This window comes from Schistocerca serialis, chromosome 8 (assembly GCF_023864345.2).
Source record: "Schistocerca serialis cubense isolate TAMUIC-IGC-003099 chromosome 8, iqSchSeri2.2, whole genome shotgun sequence".
Taxonomy (NCBI): domain Eukaryota; kingdom Metazoa; phylum Arthropoda; class Insecta; order Orthoptera; family Acrididae; genus Schistocerca; species Schistocerca serialis.
The window spans coordinates 84,474,598-84,495,647 of record NC_064645.1 but is presented as its reverse complement, the minus strand read 5'-3'; the positions used below and the strand labels follow the sequence as shown (position 1 = coordinate 84,495,647).

General features: G+C 40.5%; 1 protein-coding gene across 1 annotated transcript in view; it reads left to right on the top strand.

Annotated features, from left to right (window-relative positions):
* LOC126416837 (uncharacterized) overlaps nt 1-20,733 on the top strand; it is a 92,902-nt gene extending 72,169 nt beyond the window's left edge. Inside the window, exons 5-7 of the mRNA XM_050084719.1 lie at nt 19,292-19,375; nt 19,981-20,064; nt 20,665-20,733. Coding sequence (XP_049940676.1) covers nt 19,292-19,375; nt 19,981-20,064; nt 20,665-20,733 — 237 coding nt within the window. The remainder of the gene's footprint in view (nt 1-19,291; nt 19,376-19,980; nt 20,065-20,664) is intronic.
* Nucleotides 20,734-21,050: the final 317 nt, after the last annotated feature.

Sequence of the window (21,050 nt, the reverse complement as noted above, 5' to 3'; positions counted from 1 at the left end):
CAAATGGAGATACTGTCGAAGTCAGTGCTGCCAAACAGAGTTACTAAACACAGCCTTCCGAAATACCTTCACAAAAGAATACGAAGTAAATATTCCAGAATTCGAATCAGGAACAGCTGCCAACATGAGTAACGTTGAAGTAAATATCCTCGGAGTGGTGGAGCAACTTAAATCACTTAATAAAAGCAAGTCTGGCCCAGCCTGTATACCAGTTATGTTCCTTTCGGAGTAAACTGATCTATTAGCTCCATATTTAACAATCATATACAACCGTTAGCTCGACGAAAGATCCCCACCCAAAGACGGGAAAGTTGCACAGGTCACATCAATAATCAAGAAAGGTAGTAGGAGTAATCCACTAAATTACAGGCCCATTAGGTTAACGTCGATATGCAGCAGGATTTTAGAACATATATTGTGTTCGAACATTATGAATTACTTCGAAGGAAACGATTTAGTAACACACAGTCATCATGTGCTTAGGAAACATCGTTCCTGTGAAACACTACTAGCTCTTTATTCACATGAAGTGCTGAGTGCTATTGACAAGGGATTTCAGATCGATTCCGTATTTCTGGATTTCCTTAAGGCTTTTGACACTGTACCACACAAGCGACTCGTAGTGACATTGCGTGCTTATGGAATATCGTGTCAGTTATGTGACTGGATTTGTGATTTCCTGTCAGAGAGATCACAGTTCGAAGTAACTGACGGAAAGTCATCGAGTAAAACAAAAGTGATGTCTGGCGTTCCCCATGGTAGTATTATAGGCCTTTTGCTGTTCCTTATCTATATAAACGATTTGGGAGACCATCTGTGAAGATGTCTTCGGTTGTTTGCAGATGACGCTGTCGTTTATCGACTAATAAAGTCATCAGAAGACAAAAGCAAACTGCAAAACGATTTAGAAGAAAAAAATATCTCAATGGTACGAAAAGTGGCAGTTGACCCTAAATAACGAAAAGTGTGAGGTCATCCACATAAGTGCTAAAAGGAACTCGTTAAACTTCGGTTACACTATAAATCAGTAGAATCTAAAAGCCTAGGATTTACAATTACGAACACCTTAAATTGGAAAGAACACATAGAAAATGTGGGGAAGGCTAACCAAAGACTACGTTTCATTGGAAAGACACAGCCCTACTAAGGAGCCTGCCTACACTACACTTGTCCGTCCTCTTTCAGAATACTGCTACACAGTATGGGATCCTTACCAGATAGGACTGACGGTGTACATTGAAAATGTTCAAAGGAAGGCAGCACGTTTTGTACTATCGCAAAATGTGGGAGAGAGTGTCACAGAAATGATACAGGGTTTAGGCTGGAAATCATTAAAAGAAAAGCGTTTTTCGTTCCGACGGAACCTTCTCACGAAATTCCAATCACCAACTTTCCCCTCCGAATGCAAAAATATTTTGTTGACACAGACCTACATCGGGAGGAACGATCACCACAATAAAACAAGGGAAGTCAGAGCTCGTACGGAAAGATATAGGTGTTCATTCCTTCCGCGCGCTATACGAGATTGGAATAATAGAGAATTGTGAATGTGGTTCGTTGGACCCTCTGCCAGGCACTTAAATGTGATTGGCAGAGTATGCATGTACATGTAGATGTCTATATACTCCTTCCACCTTTCATGTTTCCCTTCCTTGCCCTCCCATCTGAGCTCTCAATTTCATGCAGCTGGTTTTCTTATATTCAAAGCTCTCTTTGATTTTCTTATAGGCGGTATCTACCTTTCCCCTACTTCCACATGTTTCTATGGGCTTGCATTTGTTCTCTAGTCATTCCAACCTATCCATTTTACACTCTCTGTCCGTCTCATTCCTTAGACGTCTTTATTCCCTTTTGCTTACTTCATTTTCAGCATTTTTATATTTTTTTGTTTAATCAAATATGTCCAATATCTCCATTGATATCCAATGTTTTCTACTATGTCTTGTGTTTTTAGCTGTTTTATGTACCATGGCAGAAATCGATTGGCCTGCCCAACGTCCAACCTGCACCCAATGGACTACTGTTGATATGAGTTAGATAGTCTACTTTAATCCAAACTTCAACGTCCAATACCACTAACGTATCTGGTTTCATTATTTGACGGCGAACGACAGCTGTTCCTACACCAAAATTCAGACACATTATTATAAGTGTCCTCATCAGAGTTCAGGTCGTCAAAAAGGTATTTCATGTACACAACGATGACATGATCATTGTAATACGACTGAAAACGAGCCTAATTGAATGCTTTAAAATAACCATTTTCAGTGAGTCGTAGACGGTAACTAGCACACATTTCTGATTCTAAACGTTAATTATAAGAATTCCGCTTCTCTTTCGTTCTTAACATCTAATATACAGTCTAAGACCCGAAAACGACTCAAATTGGTCACAAATGGTTATTCGCAGAGGTATCGACGGAAAATGAAGAACTGCAAACTTCGGCGACCGATGAATGAATGTGTGACTGCTGGAGCACAATGTCACAGCACACCTGGCAAGAATAGTAAACAGGGGTCATGATGATACCAGCGCATAAAGTATTTGAGGATTTCATTCCGTGTACTCAGTTTGACAGTAACTATGCCTTGCAAACAGGCTCGTGGACAATGTCAGCAGATGACAGTATTTGAAAGAAGAAATGTTGTTGAGTTCAAAGAAGCTGGTTGGAGTAATTGGCCAATCGATCGACATATGAATAGGAAACCACGCAACTATTCAACGATGCTGGCAATGTGACTGTTGGCCACCATACAGTCTGACAACCAGATATGATATCTTGGGGTGGGATTTCATTTCATAGCAAGGCCACTTCCGTTGTTATCCGCTGCACCCTTACAGCAGTGCGGTACGTTGACGATACTTTTTGCCCTTCATGGCAAGGCATCTTGGACTTGCATTTCAGCAAGATAATGTCCACCCGCACACTGGAAGGTTATCTACTAACTGTCTTCGTGATTGCCATACTCTACCTTGGTCAGAAAGGTCTTCAGATCTCTCCGCTATTGAGAACATTTGGTGCTCTATGGGCGGGAGAAAGAAAACTGGCGTTCTACGGATCTGAACGTGGAATGTCAGATCCCTTAATCGGTCAGGAAGGTTATAAAATTTAGAAAGTGAAATGGATACTTTAAAGTTGGATATAGTGGGAATTAGTGAAGTTCGGTGGCAGGAGGAACAAGACTTTTGGTCATGTGAATACAGGGTTATAAATACAAAATAAAATAGGGGTAATGCAGGAGTAGGTTCAATATTGAATAAAAAATAGGAGTGCGAGTAAGCTACTACAAACAGCATAGTGGAAGCATTATTGTGGCCAAGATAGACACGAAGCTCACGCCTACTACAGTAGTACAAGTTTATATGCCAACTAGCTCTGCAGATGATGAAGAAAGTGATCAAATATATGATGAGGTAAAAGAAATTACTTAATTAGTGAAGGGAGACGAAACCTTAATAGTCATGGGCGACTGGAAACGTAGTAGGTGAATAGGGACTGGGGCTAAGATATGAAAGAGGAAGCCGTCTGGTAGAATTTTGCACAGAGCATAACTTAATCATAGCTAACACTTGGTTCAAGAATCATGAAAGAAGGCTGTATACATGGAAGAACCCTGAAGATACTGGGAGGTTTCAGTAAGATTATATAATGGTAAAGGAGAGATTTAGGAACCAGGTTTTAAATTGTATGACATTTCCAGGGGCAGATGTGGACTCTGACCACAATCTATTGGTTATGAACTGTAGATTAAAACTGAAGAAACTGCGAAAAGGTGGGAATTTAAGGAGATGGGATCTGGATGAACTGAACGAACTAGAGGTTGTACAGAGTTTCAGGGAGAGCATAAGGGAACAATTGACAGGAATGGGGGAAAGAAATACAGTAGGAGAAGAATGGGTAGCTTTGAGTGATGAAATAGTGAAGGCAGCAGAATATCAAGTAGGTAAAAAGACGAAGGCTAGCAGAAATTCTTGGGTAACAGAAGAGATACTGAATTTATTTAATCGATGAAAGGAGAAAATATAAAAATGCAGTAAATGAAGCACGCAAAAAGGAATAGAAACCTCTCAAAAATGAGATCGACAGGAAGTGCGAAATGGCTAAGCAGGGATGGCAAGAGGGCAAATGTAAGGATGTAGAGGCTTATCTCCCTAGGGGTAAGATAGACACTGCCTACAGGAAAATTAGAGAAACTTTTGAAGAAAAGGGAACCACTTGCATGAATATTAAGAGCTCAGATGGAAACCCAGTTATAAGCAAAGAAGGGATAGCGGAAAGGTGGACGGAGTATATACAGGGTCTATACAGGGCCGATGTTCTTGTGGACAATATTATGGAAATGGAAGAGGATGCAGGTGAAGATGAAATGGGAGATACGATATTGCGTGAAGAGTTTGACAGACCACTGAAAGACCTCAGTCGAAACAAGGCCACTGGAGTAGACAACGTTCCATTAGAACTACTGATAGCCTTGGAAGAGCTTGTCCTGACAAAACTCTACCATCTGGTGAGGAAGATGTATGAGACAGGCGAAATTCCCTCAGACTTCAAGAAGAATATAATAATTCCAATCCAAAAGAAAGCAGGTGTTGGCAGATGTGAAAATTACCGAAATATCAGTTTAATAAGTCACAGCTGCAAAATACTAACGCGAATTCTTTACAGACGAATGGAAAACTGGTATAAGCCACCGTCGGGGAAGATCAGTTTCGGTTCCATAGAAATACTGGAACACGTGAGGCAATACTGACCTTACAACTTATCTTAGAAGAAAGATGAAGGAAAGGGAAACCTACGTGTCTAGCGTTTGTATATTTAGAGAAAGCTTTTGACAATGTTGATTCGAATACTCTCTTTCAAATTCTGAGGGTGGCAGAGGTAAAATAAAGGGAGCGAAAGGCTATTTACAATTTGTACAGACACCAGATGGCAGTTATAAGAGTCGTGGGACACGAAAGGGAAGCAGTGTTTGGGAAGGGAGTGAGACAGAGTTGTAGCCTCTCCCCGATGCTATTCAATCTGTATATTGAACAGGCAGTATAGGAAGCAAAAGAAAAATGCGGAGTAGGAATTAAAATCCATTGAGAAGAAATAAATACTTCGATGTTCGCCGATGACATTGCAATTCTGTCAGAGGCAGCAAAGGACTTGGAAGAGCAGTTGAACGGAATGGATAGTGTCTTGAAACGAGGGTGTAAGACGAACATCAACAAAAGCAAAAAGAGGATAATGGAATGTAGTCGAACTAAGTCGGGTGATGCTGAGGAAATTAGATTAGGAAATGAGACACTTAAAGTAGTAAAGGAGTTTTGCTATTTGGAGAGCAAAATAACTGATGATGGTAGAAGTAGAGAGTATATATAATGTAGAATGAGAATGGCATGGAAAGCGTTTCTGAAGAAGAGAAATTTGTTAATATCGAGTATAGATTTAAGTGTCAGGAAGTCGTTTCTAAAAGTATTTGTATGGAGTGTAGCCATGTATGGCAGTGAAACATATTTTAGACAAGAAGTGAATAGAAGCTTCCGAAACGTGATGCCACAGAAGAATGCTGAAGATTAGATGGGTAGATCACATAACTAATGAGGAGGTATTGAATAGAATTGGGGAGAAGAGGAGTTTGTGGCACAACTTGACTAGAACAAGGGATCGGTTGGTAGGACATGTTCTGAGGCATGAAGGGATCACCAATTTAGTACTGGAGGGCAGCGTGGAGGGTAAAAATCGTAGAGGGAGACCAAGAGATGAATACACTAAGCAGATTCAGAAGGATGTAGGCTGCAGTAGGTACTGGGAGACGAAGAAGCTTGCACACGATAGAGTAGCATGGAGAGCTGCAACAAACCAGTCTCAGGACTGAAGACCACAACAACAACAACATGGGCAGGGCCCTACAAACAACTCTGAATTTTGCTCATCTATAGCACCAATTGGACGAATTTGGCACTATATCCCTCTGGACGACATGCAACAAGTCTATCAATCAATGCCAGCCGAACAGCTACTTGCATAAGCGCCAGACGTAGATAATTTTCTTACAGACTTGCTCAATTTGTGTAGCTCTTTCTCGTGAATAAACCATTCAGTTTTTGAAATGGGACTCCTTCATTTGTCTGTACATGAACATCACATCTACTGATTTCCGCGCCATTGGTATAATTCCTTCTTGTTGCGTCGTATTTTCTTTAATTTTTTAAAAAGTGTACTTGATATGTCTAATTGTTAAGTGGACATGGACTTGAAATGTCTGAATTTTTCGAAAACAATTCTTGTCACCATTTGAAAGACAATTTTATCCCATTTAAGAAATGTATTTTTTATCTACTTTTCATTTGCTGATTTGGTCTTAAACGCTCTTTGAACAAATGTCTGCAAACCAGCGACGCTCATGCGACAGGCAAGGAATAGCACCATATACATTTCTTGCCTGTCACAGTCATGGAAACAACAAAGCCAATATGCAGGGACCTTTCAGATACAAAATTACTCAGCAAATGTCTACGTAGCCGTACGCAAAACCCTAATGAGAGTTTCAACATCTGCGTGTGGCAACGAGCGCCAAAAACAGTGTTTGTTGGATGGACAGTACTCAAAATGGGTGCGATGGATGCTGTCATGTGTTTCAATGATGGTGTAACCATCAGGATAAAAGTAATGGACAAATTAGGCATCCAGCCAGGAAATAATAGGATAGCTGCTCTGACTGCCATAGATTGTCAGCGAGCAGTTGAAGCTGTGGAAGCCAGTGTAAGGAAAAGGCCCCTGAAGAAGTCTACAGATGATAAAGAAGCAGCTGGCCAGGAAGATTATGCTGCTGGAATGTTCTGAAGAGGCATACAGTGAGTCAAAAACACTGTGAATATTCTTTTCTCATTTTCTCGAAACTACGTTTACATAATCCCATTGTGTTATTTAATCTAAAAAGAAGGAAATTTTGTTTAGCGTAATTTTATTCCTTCGCTCTGAGGGGAAAGGAGTGTATACTCAGCTAATCACTCAAATGTATTTAAAAATATTACTGAAGTATACAAGGATAATCGATGTAATGTATAAATGTAATAGTAAAACTCGAATCATCAATACGAAAGCTGGTTCGAACACGGTAGTAGTTTAGTAGTGTTGCTTCCTCCATTCTTTTAATTGATTTATCGTGTCTGTTACAGGTGGCTCTGCAGTTTAACATGGAATACAAGCCATAGACTAACCTCGCATTTATCACATTAACAGAAATCATTGTCGAACTTGAAACAAGCGGTAAATGTAAAAAAAAAAAAAAAAAAAAAAAAAAAATCTTCTGACCAACCTGGGATAGAACCCTGTGGCCTAGACTGATACTTACTTTCTGAACCACCGAACAAACTTGAAATGATAAAACTATTTATACTTTCATTAGTTACTGAAACAGATCGTCTAACATTGATAACGTTAAAAATTACTTGTTGCTTTCCAACGTGAAATATGCATGCATTGTGATAAGAGTGAAGCTCTCCACTGCACGGTACTGTACTGTAGAACGTCCGCTTTGAAAGGATAACTGAGTGATATGACGGTAGGCGTATGGTGGCAATGGAGAGTGAGCAGGAGATTTTCTGCTTAACAGACTGTAACATAATGCTACAAACCAATGTTGTTGAAGTGTAGACTTTTCTAATCCTCTCTAACGACAGGTACCTATAGTTACGATTTGCATCAGCTCCGTGGGTAATTTAGTATGACGCCCGCTCCTGCGAGAAGCTCCAGCTGTGATCTGATCAAGCTTGACCCGAAGTTGGTAGCCTAGGACGTCGAAACAGCAGGCAGGACTCGGTGACAAGGAGACTTACTCCCTCCACTGCCTCCACACCTGCCTCGACATCGCATTGGTGACCTTACGGAGAATCTATGCAGCATCTTATCTTGCGGCTAGTATCCTTCCGCCTGGGAATATAAGGAAAAGTTCCAGAACGAAGAGTAGCTTTCAAGGCAGCATGTTGGGCCTCTGTTCTCAAACCCAGCCCTGCTTATTTTGAAGTTCTCCTTTTAAAATGAATCTTCTTAGGAGAACTTCAATTAAAATATACATGGTGGTCCACTGATCGTGACCGGGCCAAATATCTCAAAAAATAACCGTCAAACGAAAAAACCACAAGGAACAAAACTTGTCTAGTTTGAAGGGGGAAACCAGATGGCCCTATGGTTGGCCTGCTAAATGGCGGTACCATAGGTCAAACGGATATCAACTGCGTTTTTTAAAATAGGAACCACCAGTTTTATTACATATTCGTACAGTACGTAATGAAATATGAATTTTTTTGTTGGACCACTGTTTTCCCTTTGTGAGATATGGAGCCATAGTGCATATAATGCCAGTTTACGTTACCGCTGTTGGTGAATGACGCTTCGTCGCTAAATAGAACGAGTGCAAAAAATCTGTTATCGTCCCGTAATATCTCTTGTGGCCAGTGGCAGAAGTATACACGACGTTCAAAGTCGTCGCTGTGCAATTCCTGGTGCATAGAAATATGGTACGGGTGCAATCAATGTTGATGTAGCATTCTCAACACCGACGTTTTTAAGAGTCCCGATTCTCGCGCAATTTGATTGCTGCTGATGTGCGGTTTAGCGGCGACAGCAGCTAAAACACCTACTTGGGCTTCATAATTTGTTGCAGGTCGTAGTTGACATGTGGCTGAACACTTCCTGTTACCTTAAATAACGCAACTATCCGGCGAATGGTCCGGACACTTGGATGATGTCGTCCAGGATACCGAGCAGCATACGTAGCACACGCTCATTGGACATTTTGATCACAATAGCCATACATCGACGCTATATCGACGTTTTCCACAGTTGGTAAACGGTCCATTTTAACACGGGTAATGTATCACGAAGCAAATACCGTCCGCACTGGCGGAATGTTACGTGATACCACGTACTTATTCGTTTGTGACTATTACAGCGCCATCTACCATAAAGCGAAAAAAGTGGTCCAACTAAAACATTCATACTTCTTTACGTACTTCACGAATATGTAATAAAAATGGGGGATCCTATTTAAAAAACGCAGTTGATATCCGTTTGACCTATGGCAGCGCCATCTAGCGGACCAACCATAGCGCCCTCTGGTTTCCCCCTGCAAGCTAAACGATTTTCGTTCTTTGTAGTTTTTTTCGTTTGATGCTTTTGCGTTTGCAGGCTTTATGATGGGTAAATTTCAATTCAAGCTGAGAAACTTCCACCATTGGGACAACTCGTGATTCTCCAGTGACTCGGTTTCATGTTGCTGCTCGTAGTGTCGCTGAGGCAAAGAGCAGCGAGTAGAGTGCTTGGGAAAGGCGGATCTGATTAGCTTTCCTCGCATTCTTATTACTATTTACTGCGTTCAGTTTATTACAAATTAAGTTCAACCAGCGGTATTTTTCCTGCCTGGTGGCCGCTAACGCCCCAGTTACCTGCCCTGGGGGTTAGTGTATGTAACAACAGTGTACGTTTCCTCGTCCTGCCGCTGCTGTCCGGTAGGTTGTGTAGTTTTGACAGCTTTCTTGATTGTAGGCCGTTTGTGATTCTTCTACTCTGGTGGCAGTGTTCCCTTTCTCATTCTGGGCGCTCTGAGCACAGTATTCTGGGGGTGTAGTGCACTCCGACGGTTCCGGCTTTGGCGTGTTGTTCCATCGCACGCGAAGGTTTTTGTTGCCGGACCTTCTCAGAGGTCATTTCCTGGGGTATCGTCTGTGACTGGTCCTTGTGTTTTATTACTGTATTATTTATTACCATACCCTGTAATGCCTACAATAAAACATTACGTATGTCTAGTTAATAATTCTGGCCGCCTCTGGAATAAATCTAGCAGTGTAAGGGTTGTGTTACAAGATTACCATCATATTATTTCACCTGTTTCGTGGTCAATTGCTTGTTTCTTTTAATTATCCTTTGCTTTTATTTGCTGTTTTACAGTAGGTTTCTAAATTTTTTATATAATTTCCGTTCCTGCCGTGTGAGGCCTTCAGTCATGATTGTGGTCATTTGCTCTGAAAAATTAATTCGATATTTCTGTTTTAGCAGTAAGCCTTAAAACCTTATTTTCTGCCATTCGTGGCGTCTGATACCTTCTACTGTGTTTGTGGGCTCTTACTTTTAATATTTCAATACCTGTAAGTTGTAATTGCAGCGAGTTCTTAAACATTCTTAATTTACCGTCTTTCTAGGAGTGTAAGGCCTTCAGTCATCATCACAGTGCCTTATTTTTTTTCTTTTAAAACGTTATCAGTATCAGGATTTTATGGTGATTTGCTAAATTGTAACGCACCGAAAACACTATTATTTACACTGTCGTTTATTCCTTCATTAATAAAGCGTGGTATTTTTTAATTTATTGTTGAGTCTGGAACTACCTCTTTAATAATAAATGTGTGTAACTGTTAAAGGCAACCAATAGTAAATGATTACGGCCTTCCCTTGACAACCAGCTTTCAATATAGAAAATCACTACACTAGGAAACAATTAGTGGAATCACACAAACGGACGTCGAATCTGGAGGAAGTCACATGCGCTGAAGGAATCAATTCTTACGCGTGACATAACATTTCAATACATCACTAAAAGCGGGATCGAGGGCATCAGCATTCGACGTCGTTATGCTTCGATGCTATTTTATGAAAAGTTGAAATGTACAATTGACTTATATAATATTTTGTTTCAGTGGTTATCTAACATTTATATCCCCGTTGCTAAACGTTATTGCTTTACTGGGATTTCGGTTTACTGATAAAATGGAAATGCCGTGTGGCTAGGGCCTCCCATTCGACTGGTGCAAGTCTTTTGAGTTGACGCCACTTCGGCGACTTGAGTGTCCATGGGGATGAAATAACGATGATAAGGGCAACGCAACACCCAGTCCCTGAGCGGAGAAAATCTCCCGACACAGCCGTGAAACGAACTCGGGTCTTTAGGTATGACTTTCATCACGCTGACCACACAGCTACCAGGGGAGGATCTCGGGTATGTAAACAACTTTGCCATCTCACGTAAACCGTTGTGGACCGTTGCGTAGCAATTACTTCCGTATTCTTTGGAGTACTCGAAGTATCCATACGAATTCGTTCTGCGAGTTATTGAGTGTAAGGAGCTTCAGTTGTGTATTAAGTATTGCAGTCTTGCATTTTGTGTTTCGAGCACATCTAGCGAAACATTTTAAAGTTCTTGAGGAGCTTTAGTAGCTTTCAGAAAAGCGAACGCCCAGCTTCAGAGGCGAGCTGCGTTGTGCTGCAAGAGGTATGAGCCGTTGATTTAACTGCCACCTATTTATTTGTCATACAGAATATCGTATAAACTTGTTAATGGCTGAGCATATAGCGGAGAATTACTGGAAAGTTGATGCGGGTGCTGGAGTGTGGTATCATCTCAGAACATGCCGTTATTAACGGTATGCAGTGTGAAATGGAACATTGTCTTACTTTTTTATGCAGTTTCAAAGGTTGGATGTTTACTTGTAGAGGCAGATTTCTGTACTTTGTTTATGGCGAAGTTCGTCCCCATGCATCATGTATTATCAAATTAAATGCTTAGTTCCACAATGATGACGGTGTAAGCAATCTTTCTCTCTTGTGAATTACGCACACGTACTCCCTGCGATGCTGGAGATTAGTGTTGCTGGAATTTTTTTCCGTGTGTGAAGAAAAATTTATTTTGGAACTCCTGGCAAGTGCACTGCATGGTATCGAGGGAAGCTGGCAGCTTAACAAAAGAGTTTTTCTCTTCTGTTACGCAAGATATGTGAATCAATATCTTGGAGAAGGGGGCGTGTGAGAAAAGCAGTGAGACTGATTTCTAATATACCAATGTTTTATTTCTTTCAAACGACAATAATGTCTCCTGCAAATTAGTTCCCATCAGCAGCTATAGGCCAGCGAAGTCGTTGATCCTCAGTATCGGTAGAAGCGTAGAAAGCCTTCAACTGGTAGGGCCTTTGCCATGTCGGTCATATGCTCTTAAATGTTCTCCAGAGTCCCAAAATGAAATCCTTTTAAGACATTTTCCAAAATTGGAAAAACAAACAAGTCACAGTTACCACGTTTCTGTGAATAGGTGGGGGGGGGGGGGGTCTGTGGAACAACAGGAATGACTTTTGAAGTCAAAAAATCCGTGATGGAAGTGGCCATGTGGCATGGGGCGTTATCATGATGCGCCGTCCAATCTGCAATGTTTGATCTCACTCGATGCACCTCTTTCAAAAATGGCTCTGAGCACTATGCGACTTAACTTCTGAGGTCATCAGTCGCCTAGAACTTAGAACTAATTAAACCTGACTAACCTGAGGACGTCACACACATCCATGCCCGAGGTAGGATTCGGACCTGCGACCGTAGCGGTCGCCCGGTTCCAGACTGTAGCGCCTAGAACCGCAAGGCAACTCACGCCGGCGATTCACCTCTTTCCTGAGCTTTTCCAGGACATCGTTGTAACACAGCTGTTTGACGGTTTGTCCTGGATGAACAAATCTATATGGAAAAAAGCAAATCTGTCAAAACAGCCAATCAGTTTTGCTTCGGCCTTTGACTTGATGATTCGAGCTCATTTCAGTCGAGGAGATTCCTCTTGGTCTCAGGGTCGTACTTTGAAATTCAGGATTCATAACCTGTGATTATACAACGGAACCATTCGTGACTATGAGCAGTCGTCTCAAGAGGACAACGCACACGTTTCTTCCATTCTCTGCCTGCTCAGTTGTGAGGTTTTTTGGCACCGTTTAGCATAAATCTTTCGCACGTGCAAAACTCCGATGCAAATTTGATGCATGCTGAAAATGTTTAACCATGTCATCCTTCACCTTTATTTTTACACACCTGTCTGATGTCACAAGAGAACGCATACGTTCGACGTTTTCGTCGGTTTTATAAGGTGAAGGTCTACCCTGAACGAGGTCCATCTTCAACGTGTTCTCGACCTTCCAGAAATGATTTGTGCCACACAGAAACTTGGACTACTGATAAGGAATGTTCCCCATAGGGTTGTTTCAATTCTAAGAGGATCACTCTCGCTGGTGCCCCAAGTTTAACACGTGATGGCATAACATTGCTCTAAATTACACTTTTCCACTTTTACAACACGCAACAAAAACACAACTTCCCCGATGGCGCTTTCAAAAACCATGTGACGGCGTACTCAGCAACTAGAAGAGATTGCAAACCGTTCTTTACAGCAGTAGAACAACAAAGCGCGGCCAGATCCCTCAGAGTATTGTCAGTCTCATTTCTCTTCTCACGCTCCTCGAATTGCTAAATAAGAATTCCAATGGGAATCTATAGGCTGTTCGGGCGGTTTCATTATTTAGATACTTCTGGATATCTTTCGATCCTAAAACATGGCTATTTCGTCTTGCATAGATTTAAATTGTTTAAAATTTCCATGCTGATCTTATTTAACCATGGATATCGACGTCTCTATACAGTGATGTGCTCTGTAGTTACCGGGGTTGCTACTTAATGTTCATCACAGTGTATGCTAACAACAATGCCATGTCACTTGAACCATTGTGGACCGTTGCCTAGCAATTACTTCCGTATTCTCTAGAGTACTCGAAGTATTCATACGAATTCGTTCTGCGAGTTATTGAGTGTACGAAGCTTCTGTTGTGAATTAAGTACTGCAGTGTTGTATTTTGTGTTTCGAGCATATCTAGCGAAATATTTTAAAGTTCTCGAGGAGCTTTAGAAGCTCTCAGCGAAGCAAACGCCCAGCTTCGTATTTCGCACGATATACGATGGTGAGGTTAGGCAGTACCTTAAGAGCAGAAGATAATTTTTTGTGAGTGAAGTGATTAATGATAACTTTTTAGCATGTTGATTGCCGGCCGTTGTGGCCGTGCGGTTAAAGGTGCTCTAGTCTGGAACCGCGTGACCGCTACGGTCGCCAGTTCGAATGCTGCCTCGGGCATGGATGTGTGTGATGTCCTTAGGTTAGTTAGGTGTAAGTAGTTCTAAGTTCTAGGGGACTGATGACCACAGATGTTAAGTCCCATAGTGCTCAGAGCCATTTGATCCATCATGTTGATTGTTGCAATTCTTTAGCTATTTTTGTAATATGGGAGAATTGTCTGCGGTGCTGTTAGCCGTGAACCTAAGTACATTGTAGAGGTTGTCCTGAGAGGAACGAGTCGTAATGTTAGTCATAATTTTTTAACTTATTAATAGTTGGCTGCTTTTTTTCGAATGTGACGCCGCTGAGGGGTAGCGTATATGAAATCGATTGTTTTGTAGGGTTCTTATTGTTGTTGCCAGTGGCTCGCGCTTTTGATGTATGATTCTTTTTGTTCTATGGTACTTTTTGACCTGTTAACGTTCGTTTGTAGTGTGATACCAAATTTTTGAATTTATTTTCGTCCTGTTTATTCTTGAGGAATTTGTGTGTGTTATTTTTCGATAAAGTCGTAGTTATATAGAGTTTTCTTGTGCGTCTTTTCCTTTTTTTTGTCTTTTTGCGGGGTTTATAATTTTTTGGTTTATTATGGAATAGTTCCAGTGTGTTATTTATCGATTATGTCGTTATATGGGGATGTGAGTGGTATTGCTGTCTTTGTTAGGGCTATATAGGTGCAGCGTATATTTTCTTTTGGTTCATTCTGGAAGAATTTGTGCATGTTGTATTTCTATTATGTTGTTATTTTGTGGATGTGTGATTGGTACCCTTGTCTTCGTTTAATCTGTGTAGATTAAGCGAATTATTGGAATCAAATTTTGTGTTTTCGTTATATTTCCGTTGAGTTTATTCTAGAGGAATTTGTGTAAGATATTATTCGATTTTATAGTTATTTTGATCTTAGCTTTATAAACTTTTACTTTTGGTTTCTGCCCAGTCAGTTTCTGGAGCAGTCACGTTACTTTCATTTTTATGTTCTTCGAAAGAACTGCATTATGCAATCACAGCTATGACGGTACATTTTATGAGGAATGTATGTTTCGGTCGAGGATCAGACCGTCATCAAGCCTAAAATCGATCTCAGCTATGAACTTGCGTAATAGGAATAGCAATTCCGGATGTACAGTGTTCCGTCATTGACATTAACTTGTCATGTCCATTATGTCCATTTAACTTCATAGACATTTTTACCAATGTAATGTCTATACAGATAATACCAATGGTCGAGCTATCTACGTTTGATAACTGTTATTGCAATATACGCGAAAGCATAGCTGAGACGGTTTTCGGGACCGATGATGGGCCGATTTTAGACCAAATTCGATGGTCCCTAATGAATCGTACCGTCGTAGCTGTCTATTTCACAACACAGTTGTTAACATTCATTAAAGCTGCACAACGCCTCCGCTACAAAATATTTTTTATTTTTGTTTTCGACCATAATAGTCTATCTTGTTATCGCCTTCTCCAATAATATAATCGGACTGTTAGTAAAAGTTATCTGTGGTTGTTGTGGTAGACTCGGAGCGGTCTCTATTTACATTAATTTTTACTTTCACAATGAAAACAGTGTAACCGTTCATCCTGTTTCGTCGATCACACTTACATATTGCCTATGATCGTTGCAGGGTTATACTGCTAGAATTATCTTCCGTTTGCCAGGAGGAAAACACGTAGGAAACTGGTTACAACTGTGTAGAGTTATACAGAGTTGACTTGGCACCATAATATGAGATTCTTTCTTCCCTGTTGCTTAAGGAAATTAAAGCACTATCTCTGAGTATTGTTAACTGTTAGATCACTTGGGAGTTTATTAACTGCACGGACGTTTTCAACATTCAAGACTCCGCTGCATATTTGTCAGTGCTGAAACATGATTATTTCGTCTTATATAGATTCAAATTACTGAGAATTTTCATTGCAGTTCTTGTTTAACCATTGACGTTCCAGTACAACGTTGTTCTCTGCAGTCATCAAGGTTGCTGCCTAATGTTGATCGCAGGGTTTGCTAACAAGAATCAGCTTAACTGTGGTGGACCATTGCATAATAATGACTTCCGTATTCTCTGGAGTAGTTGAAGTATCGAAACGAATTAGTTTCTTGAGTTCTTGAGTAAATGATTCTATAATTTTTATTCAGGCGTTATAGTGTCGAATTTTGTGTTTCGGGAACAAGTTCTTGGGGAGCTTTAGAAGCTTTGAATGAAGCGAACGCTCTGTTTCAGAAGCGAGGTATATAGACTATACTCACCAAGAGGCAAGAGCCATTGATTTGTCATTTACTTCTTTTCAGTATACATCTGCAATTAGATTATCGAATAAGCTTTTAGATGACTATGTATGTAGTGGAGAAGTATCAGAATACTGTAGCATTACGAAATAGTGTGATGTGACTTCGCAAAATGTTACTAGTAATGGGACTGAATTGGAAAAGGAAAACAGTCCTCGATTTACATTCCAGTACATTTTTTTTATATGTAATGCAACTTCAGAATGTTCAGAGAATGCTTGACTTGTAGAGAGAGATATCCTCACTGAGTTTTTGCCAATGTTCAACTGCTGGAATGATATATTCTCAAATTTATAGCTTAGTTCCACAAATAGAATGGTGTCACCTATCATTCCCCTTTTCGATTACACATACATACGGTATGTCCTATAGTTGGTTCATGCTTTTATCTTCTGCCGTCGGTGAAAAAGAAAAGTCGTAAACAGGTTCCGGCTGTGTAGTGTCATACTGAGTCGACATGGATTTGTAGCAAAAATTTTATCTTTTCCTGTCGCTTACGGAAGTACAGTTAATATCTTGGAGCACTGTCAAATGTTAAACCTATTAGCTGTTTATAAGCTATTTTTAAGTTTTCTTCATGTAGAAACCGATGGGTAAATTTCAACCACAGATATAGTTATTACGTCGTACACTTTACTGTTTAGCTCACATGGCATTGAAGTGTAATTTAGATGTAGGGTTCTCGATGACTGACACAAAGAAGGGACAGTGCAGGCCTGAGAGAATATACTGACTCGGTAATATGGATAGCAATAAAAATCGTATTCTCGTCATATACCGCGGAATGTATAGCCATCAGATTGTAGCGTAGTTTATTAATTAGTAACTTAATCCCACCACCAACACACATAAAAAACAAATTCTTGTTCCTGCCCCAGGGGAAGATATTCCGCATATCATGCTGTAATAGATGAAAAAATCTGAAGTTGTAATATCTGAAGTAGCCATATAAAAAGTGGTTCAAATGGCTCTGAGCTCTATGGGACTTAACATCGGTGGTCATCAGTGCCCTAGAACTTAGAACTACTTAAACCTAACTAACCTAAGGACATCACACATATCCATGTCCGAGGCAGGATTCGAACCTGCGATAGTAGCGGTCACGCGGTTACAGACTGAAGCGCCTAGAACCGCACGGCCACACCGGCCGGCGAAGCAGATGTATATATGAAACTATTGTATTATTGTAATGACTTGCTAATTAAATTTAGTCTAATAGATAAGCCTTCAGCTAGTTGCTATCAAAACAAATGTATTCTCTTCAGAGTAAAAGTACCACTTAATGAACACGCGATTCCTAAACTTCGAATAACTGTTATTGTTTTGATTCATGCTCTACGAATTACTGACACTAAATTAAAGTAACTATTTCTCGACTAGTATAGAATGTATAAGCTCAATCAATTGTATTGACTGTACATGTCGTTTTTTATACAAGCAGCTGCTTTTTTACAAAATCTCAGGTTACAGACATGTCGTCACGGTTCCAGGTTTTTCTTGCGATCGAGTTGTGAGACATTGCTGCACAACTTACTCGTAGACATTGTCTGGTCATGTCTAATGTGCTGTTTGTTATCGTTACAGCAATGTTCCACCGCATGAAGAAGTTTTTCTCCCGGTGTTTGGGAGGGGAGAAAGACGAGGGTCTGCGACTGGAGAACAACTTGGTCGCTGTTCAGGGTACTGTAAAGTTGAGCCACGTTATATTGCAGTGACATAGCACGCAAAGCAGTAAGGTCTGAGAGCTAACTGATTGTACATAACGTGGTCAGTTGATGTTACAGACTGTCACGATTAACTGTAAATGAATATTTTTTTGCTATAAACATCCCATGTGACACGTCATTGTAAATAACACGTCTTAGATAGGCATCTCTGCACGAGTGATGATTGTGACGATTATATAAAATACCACCAAACTACCTAACTCCGTCCAATCATTCCTCTGAAGTTCCAAAGGTACCGATCGACCGCCTCGTCATCGTCAGACGATAGACGTCACTGTATGGAGGAGCATGTGGTTAACATACTGCTCTTCTGGATCGTGATCAGATACAAAATACCGGCAGCAATGAATGTCACTGATGGATGGATGGATTTGTTGATCACTGGAGCGAAGTGGGATGTGCTAGTCACTCAACAGTTCACAATAGTCGTCATTCTAAAACTTGAGTATGATGCCCTTAGAAAAAGCCTTTAGCATGTCAGAGTCGTATATTCTCTGACCTGCAGGGCAGCCTCACACTGTGTCTCTCGCTGTGTTCCCTGCAGGGCTCCTTTGCTGCATTATGCTGGCTCTTTCCCCTGGATCTCACTGGCCCTAGATCCTCTCCTCCGTGTTATTACCACAATATATCCGGACTTGTCGCATTAGGTAAGCTAATGTTGATAACCGAACCTGAATGCTGTTTAAACAATTCTGACAATTGTATTGAAGCCCATTAAACTTAACACTGACCCCAGACATGGACAGTTGATTCTAACCATTTATCTTTCCGGTAAATTGGGTGTGGTCTTTGTTAACACTGAGCAAATAACTATGTCAGATGCTTGAGAAAGGTAACATCCCTCTCCATTTGAAAAGAATTATGGTGAAAAATATTCTAGGGGCAGAGGCACACTAAATATGCTGCCAACGCGATCGACTGGTTGAAGACGACATTGCAGACCATCTGGTTGCCAACCAGTTACCTGCTGACAGTGTTTAATATGAGGCTGACCAAAGGAAATGTACAGTGTAGTCAGAGAACAGAGAAACAGGAACTGTTAGCAAAACTTGTTAGAGTCACTTTTACTTTTCTTTACAGACAAAGAACGAGGAGGAGCTCGTAATAAAAAGACCGTGGCCCAAACAGTTACATTGTATTCCTCTGTCATTCCAGTTGAACTCATAATACGTAGGATAATGGTAGTGAATGTCGGAAGAACAGATTTCTAGCTGATACTACAGATAGTCAGTGAATACTCACTATCACTGCCTCTAGGCCAAAAATTCGAAATAAATGTAAGAATTTGTAACACATGTATATGTAAAGAACTAGTGCTATCTCTGAACTACCAAGCATGCACTACGACTAATCAAACTAATAAGTTCTTTTCCTTACAGGAGCGTCAGTTCACCCTGGACTCGTTTTTTGAGGAGATACTGCAGAAGCGGCTGCAGGAAGAGAAAGAAGTCCTTTCTGTTTCGGTGAGTGTAAATTACAACAGTAGTAGGAATAGTAGCATTTGGTTTCAAAGTGAATTTCTCGTTTTATCACTACGTGAAAATTTACTCTCGAATATGATACTAGAAACTGGTCTGCTTCCGGGTATTAGGCCAAATTGTTGTGTTCATTTTGTGCTCATTACTTCGACGGACGTCCCAGCGATCAACTGCATGTGCTGCAAACTTTGCACTAATGTGTTCTCGATGCTTGGACTCAAACCAGTCAGGGAACGTCACACGACCTGAAGAAGATGGGTCGGTCAGTTACTGAAATGTTGACCATAAAGCAGGAACAACAACACGGCATAACCTCAGAAGCACATCATTAACCAGTCGTGCCCTGAAAAATGTTAAAGATAATGGGATATTAGTTACTTGTTAGTATTAATTGTTGCTGAGACATCACACGGCTGGTGTTTCTTCGATATTAAATTGAGTTACTAGATATTAAATACCGATACCTGTACACTGCTAAATTTATGACAAATGTAACACTTCGTAACACTTTTATATGATAGAAACTAGTATTAATTTTGGATTACTGCACATTTTGGGTGACATAAAACTAATAAGTTCTTTTCCAACAGGAGCGTCAGTTCACTTTGGACGTCTTTTTTGAGGAGATTCTGCAGAAGCGGCTGCAGGAAGAGATAGAAGTCCGTCCTGCTCCGGTTAGTAGAAATACAAACAGTATCGAGATAAGTAGCACTTGGTTTCAAAGTGAATTTTTCGTTTTCTCATTACATGATAACTTACTCTCGAAGATGATACTAGTTACTGGTCTGCTTCCGGGTGTTAGGCCGAATTGTTGTGTTCATTTTGTGCACAATACTTCAACGGACGTCCCAGCCATCAACTTCATGTGCTGCGAACTTTGCGGTAATGTACTCTCTGCTTGACTCATATCAGTCAGGAAACGTCTCACGATCTGAAGATAATGGCTCGGTCACTTGTTGAAATGTTGACTGTAAAGCAGGAACAACAACACGGCATAACCTCAGAAGCACATCATTAGCCAGTCGTACACAGAAAATGTTAAAGATAATGGGATATTAGTTACTTGTTGGTATTAATAGTATCTGAGATGTGAAACGAATTGTGTTAGTTGGATACTAAATTGAATTACTATATTCTTAATTTCGATACCTGAACCGTGCTAATTTGTGGTAAATGTTGCAATTCGTTATACTTTTATACGACAGGAACTAGCACAAATTGTGAATCACTTCACATGTTAGTTAACGTGAAAGTAATAAGATCTTTTCCAACAGGAGCGTCAGTTCTCACTGGACGCCTTTTTCGTGGAGTTGCTGCAGAGACGGCTGCAGGAGGAGGATTAAGGCGGTGCTGTTACGGTGAGTGGTACTTCGATCTGTGTAAAGGACAACAGATTTTGGTTTCTAAGTGTATTTCTCGTTTCATGATCACATGGTAGCTCCCTTCAGAAGGGGAATCTTCAAGATATTATTCGAGTATAGAGTTTTACGATTTTTAATATAACTGAAATGGAGTCAGTTTAGATATTTCACCATGGCTACATAATTTTTTGGTCGACCCATAAACTTTCTCGGTACCCATAGTCTGCTGTTCTTTTATACCAATTGTGATCTCTGATCAGATACAAAATCCTTTCGTGGCATTCGTATCTTTTAGCTCC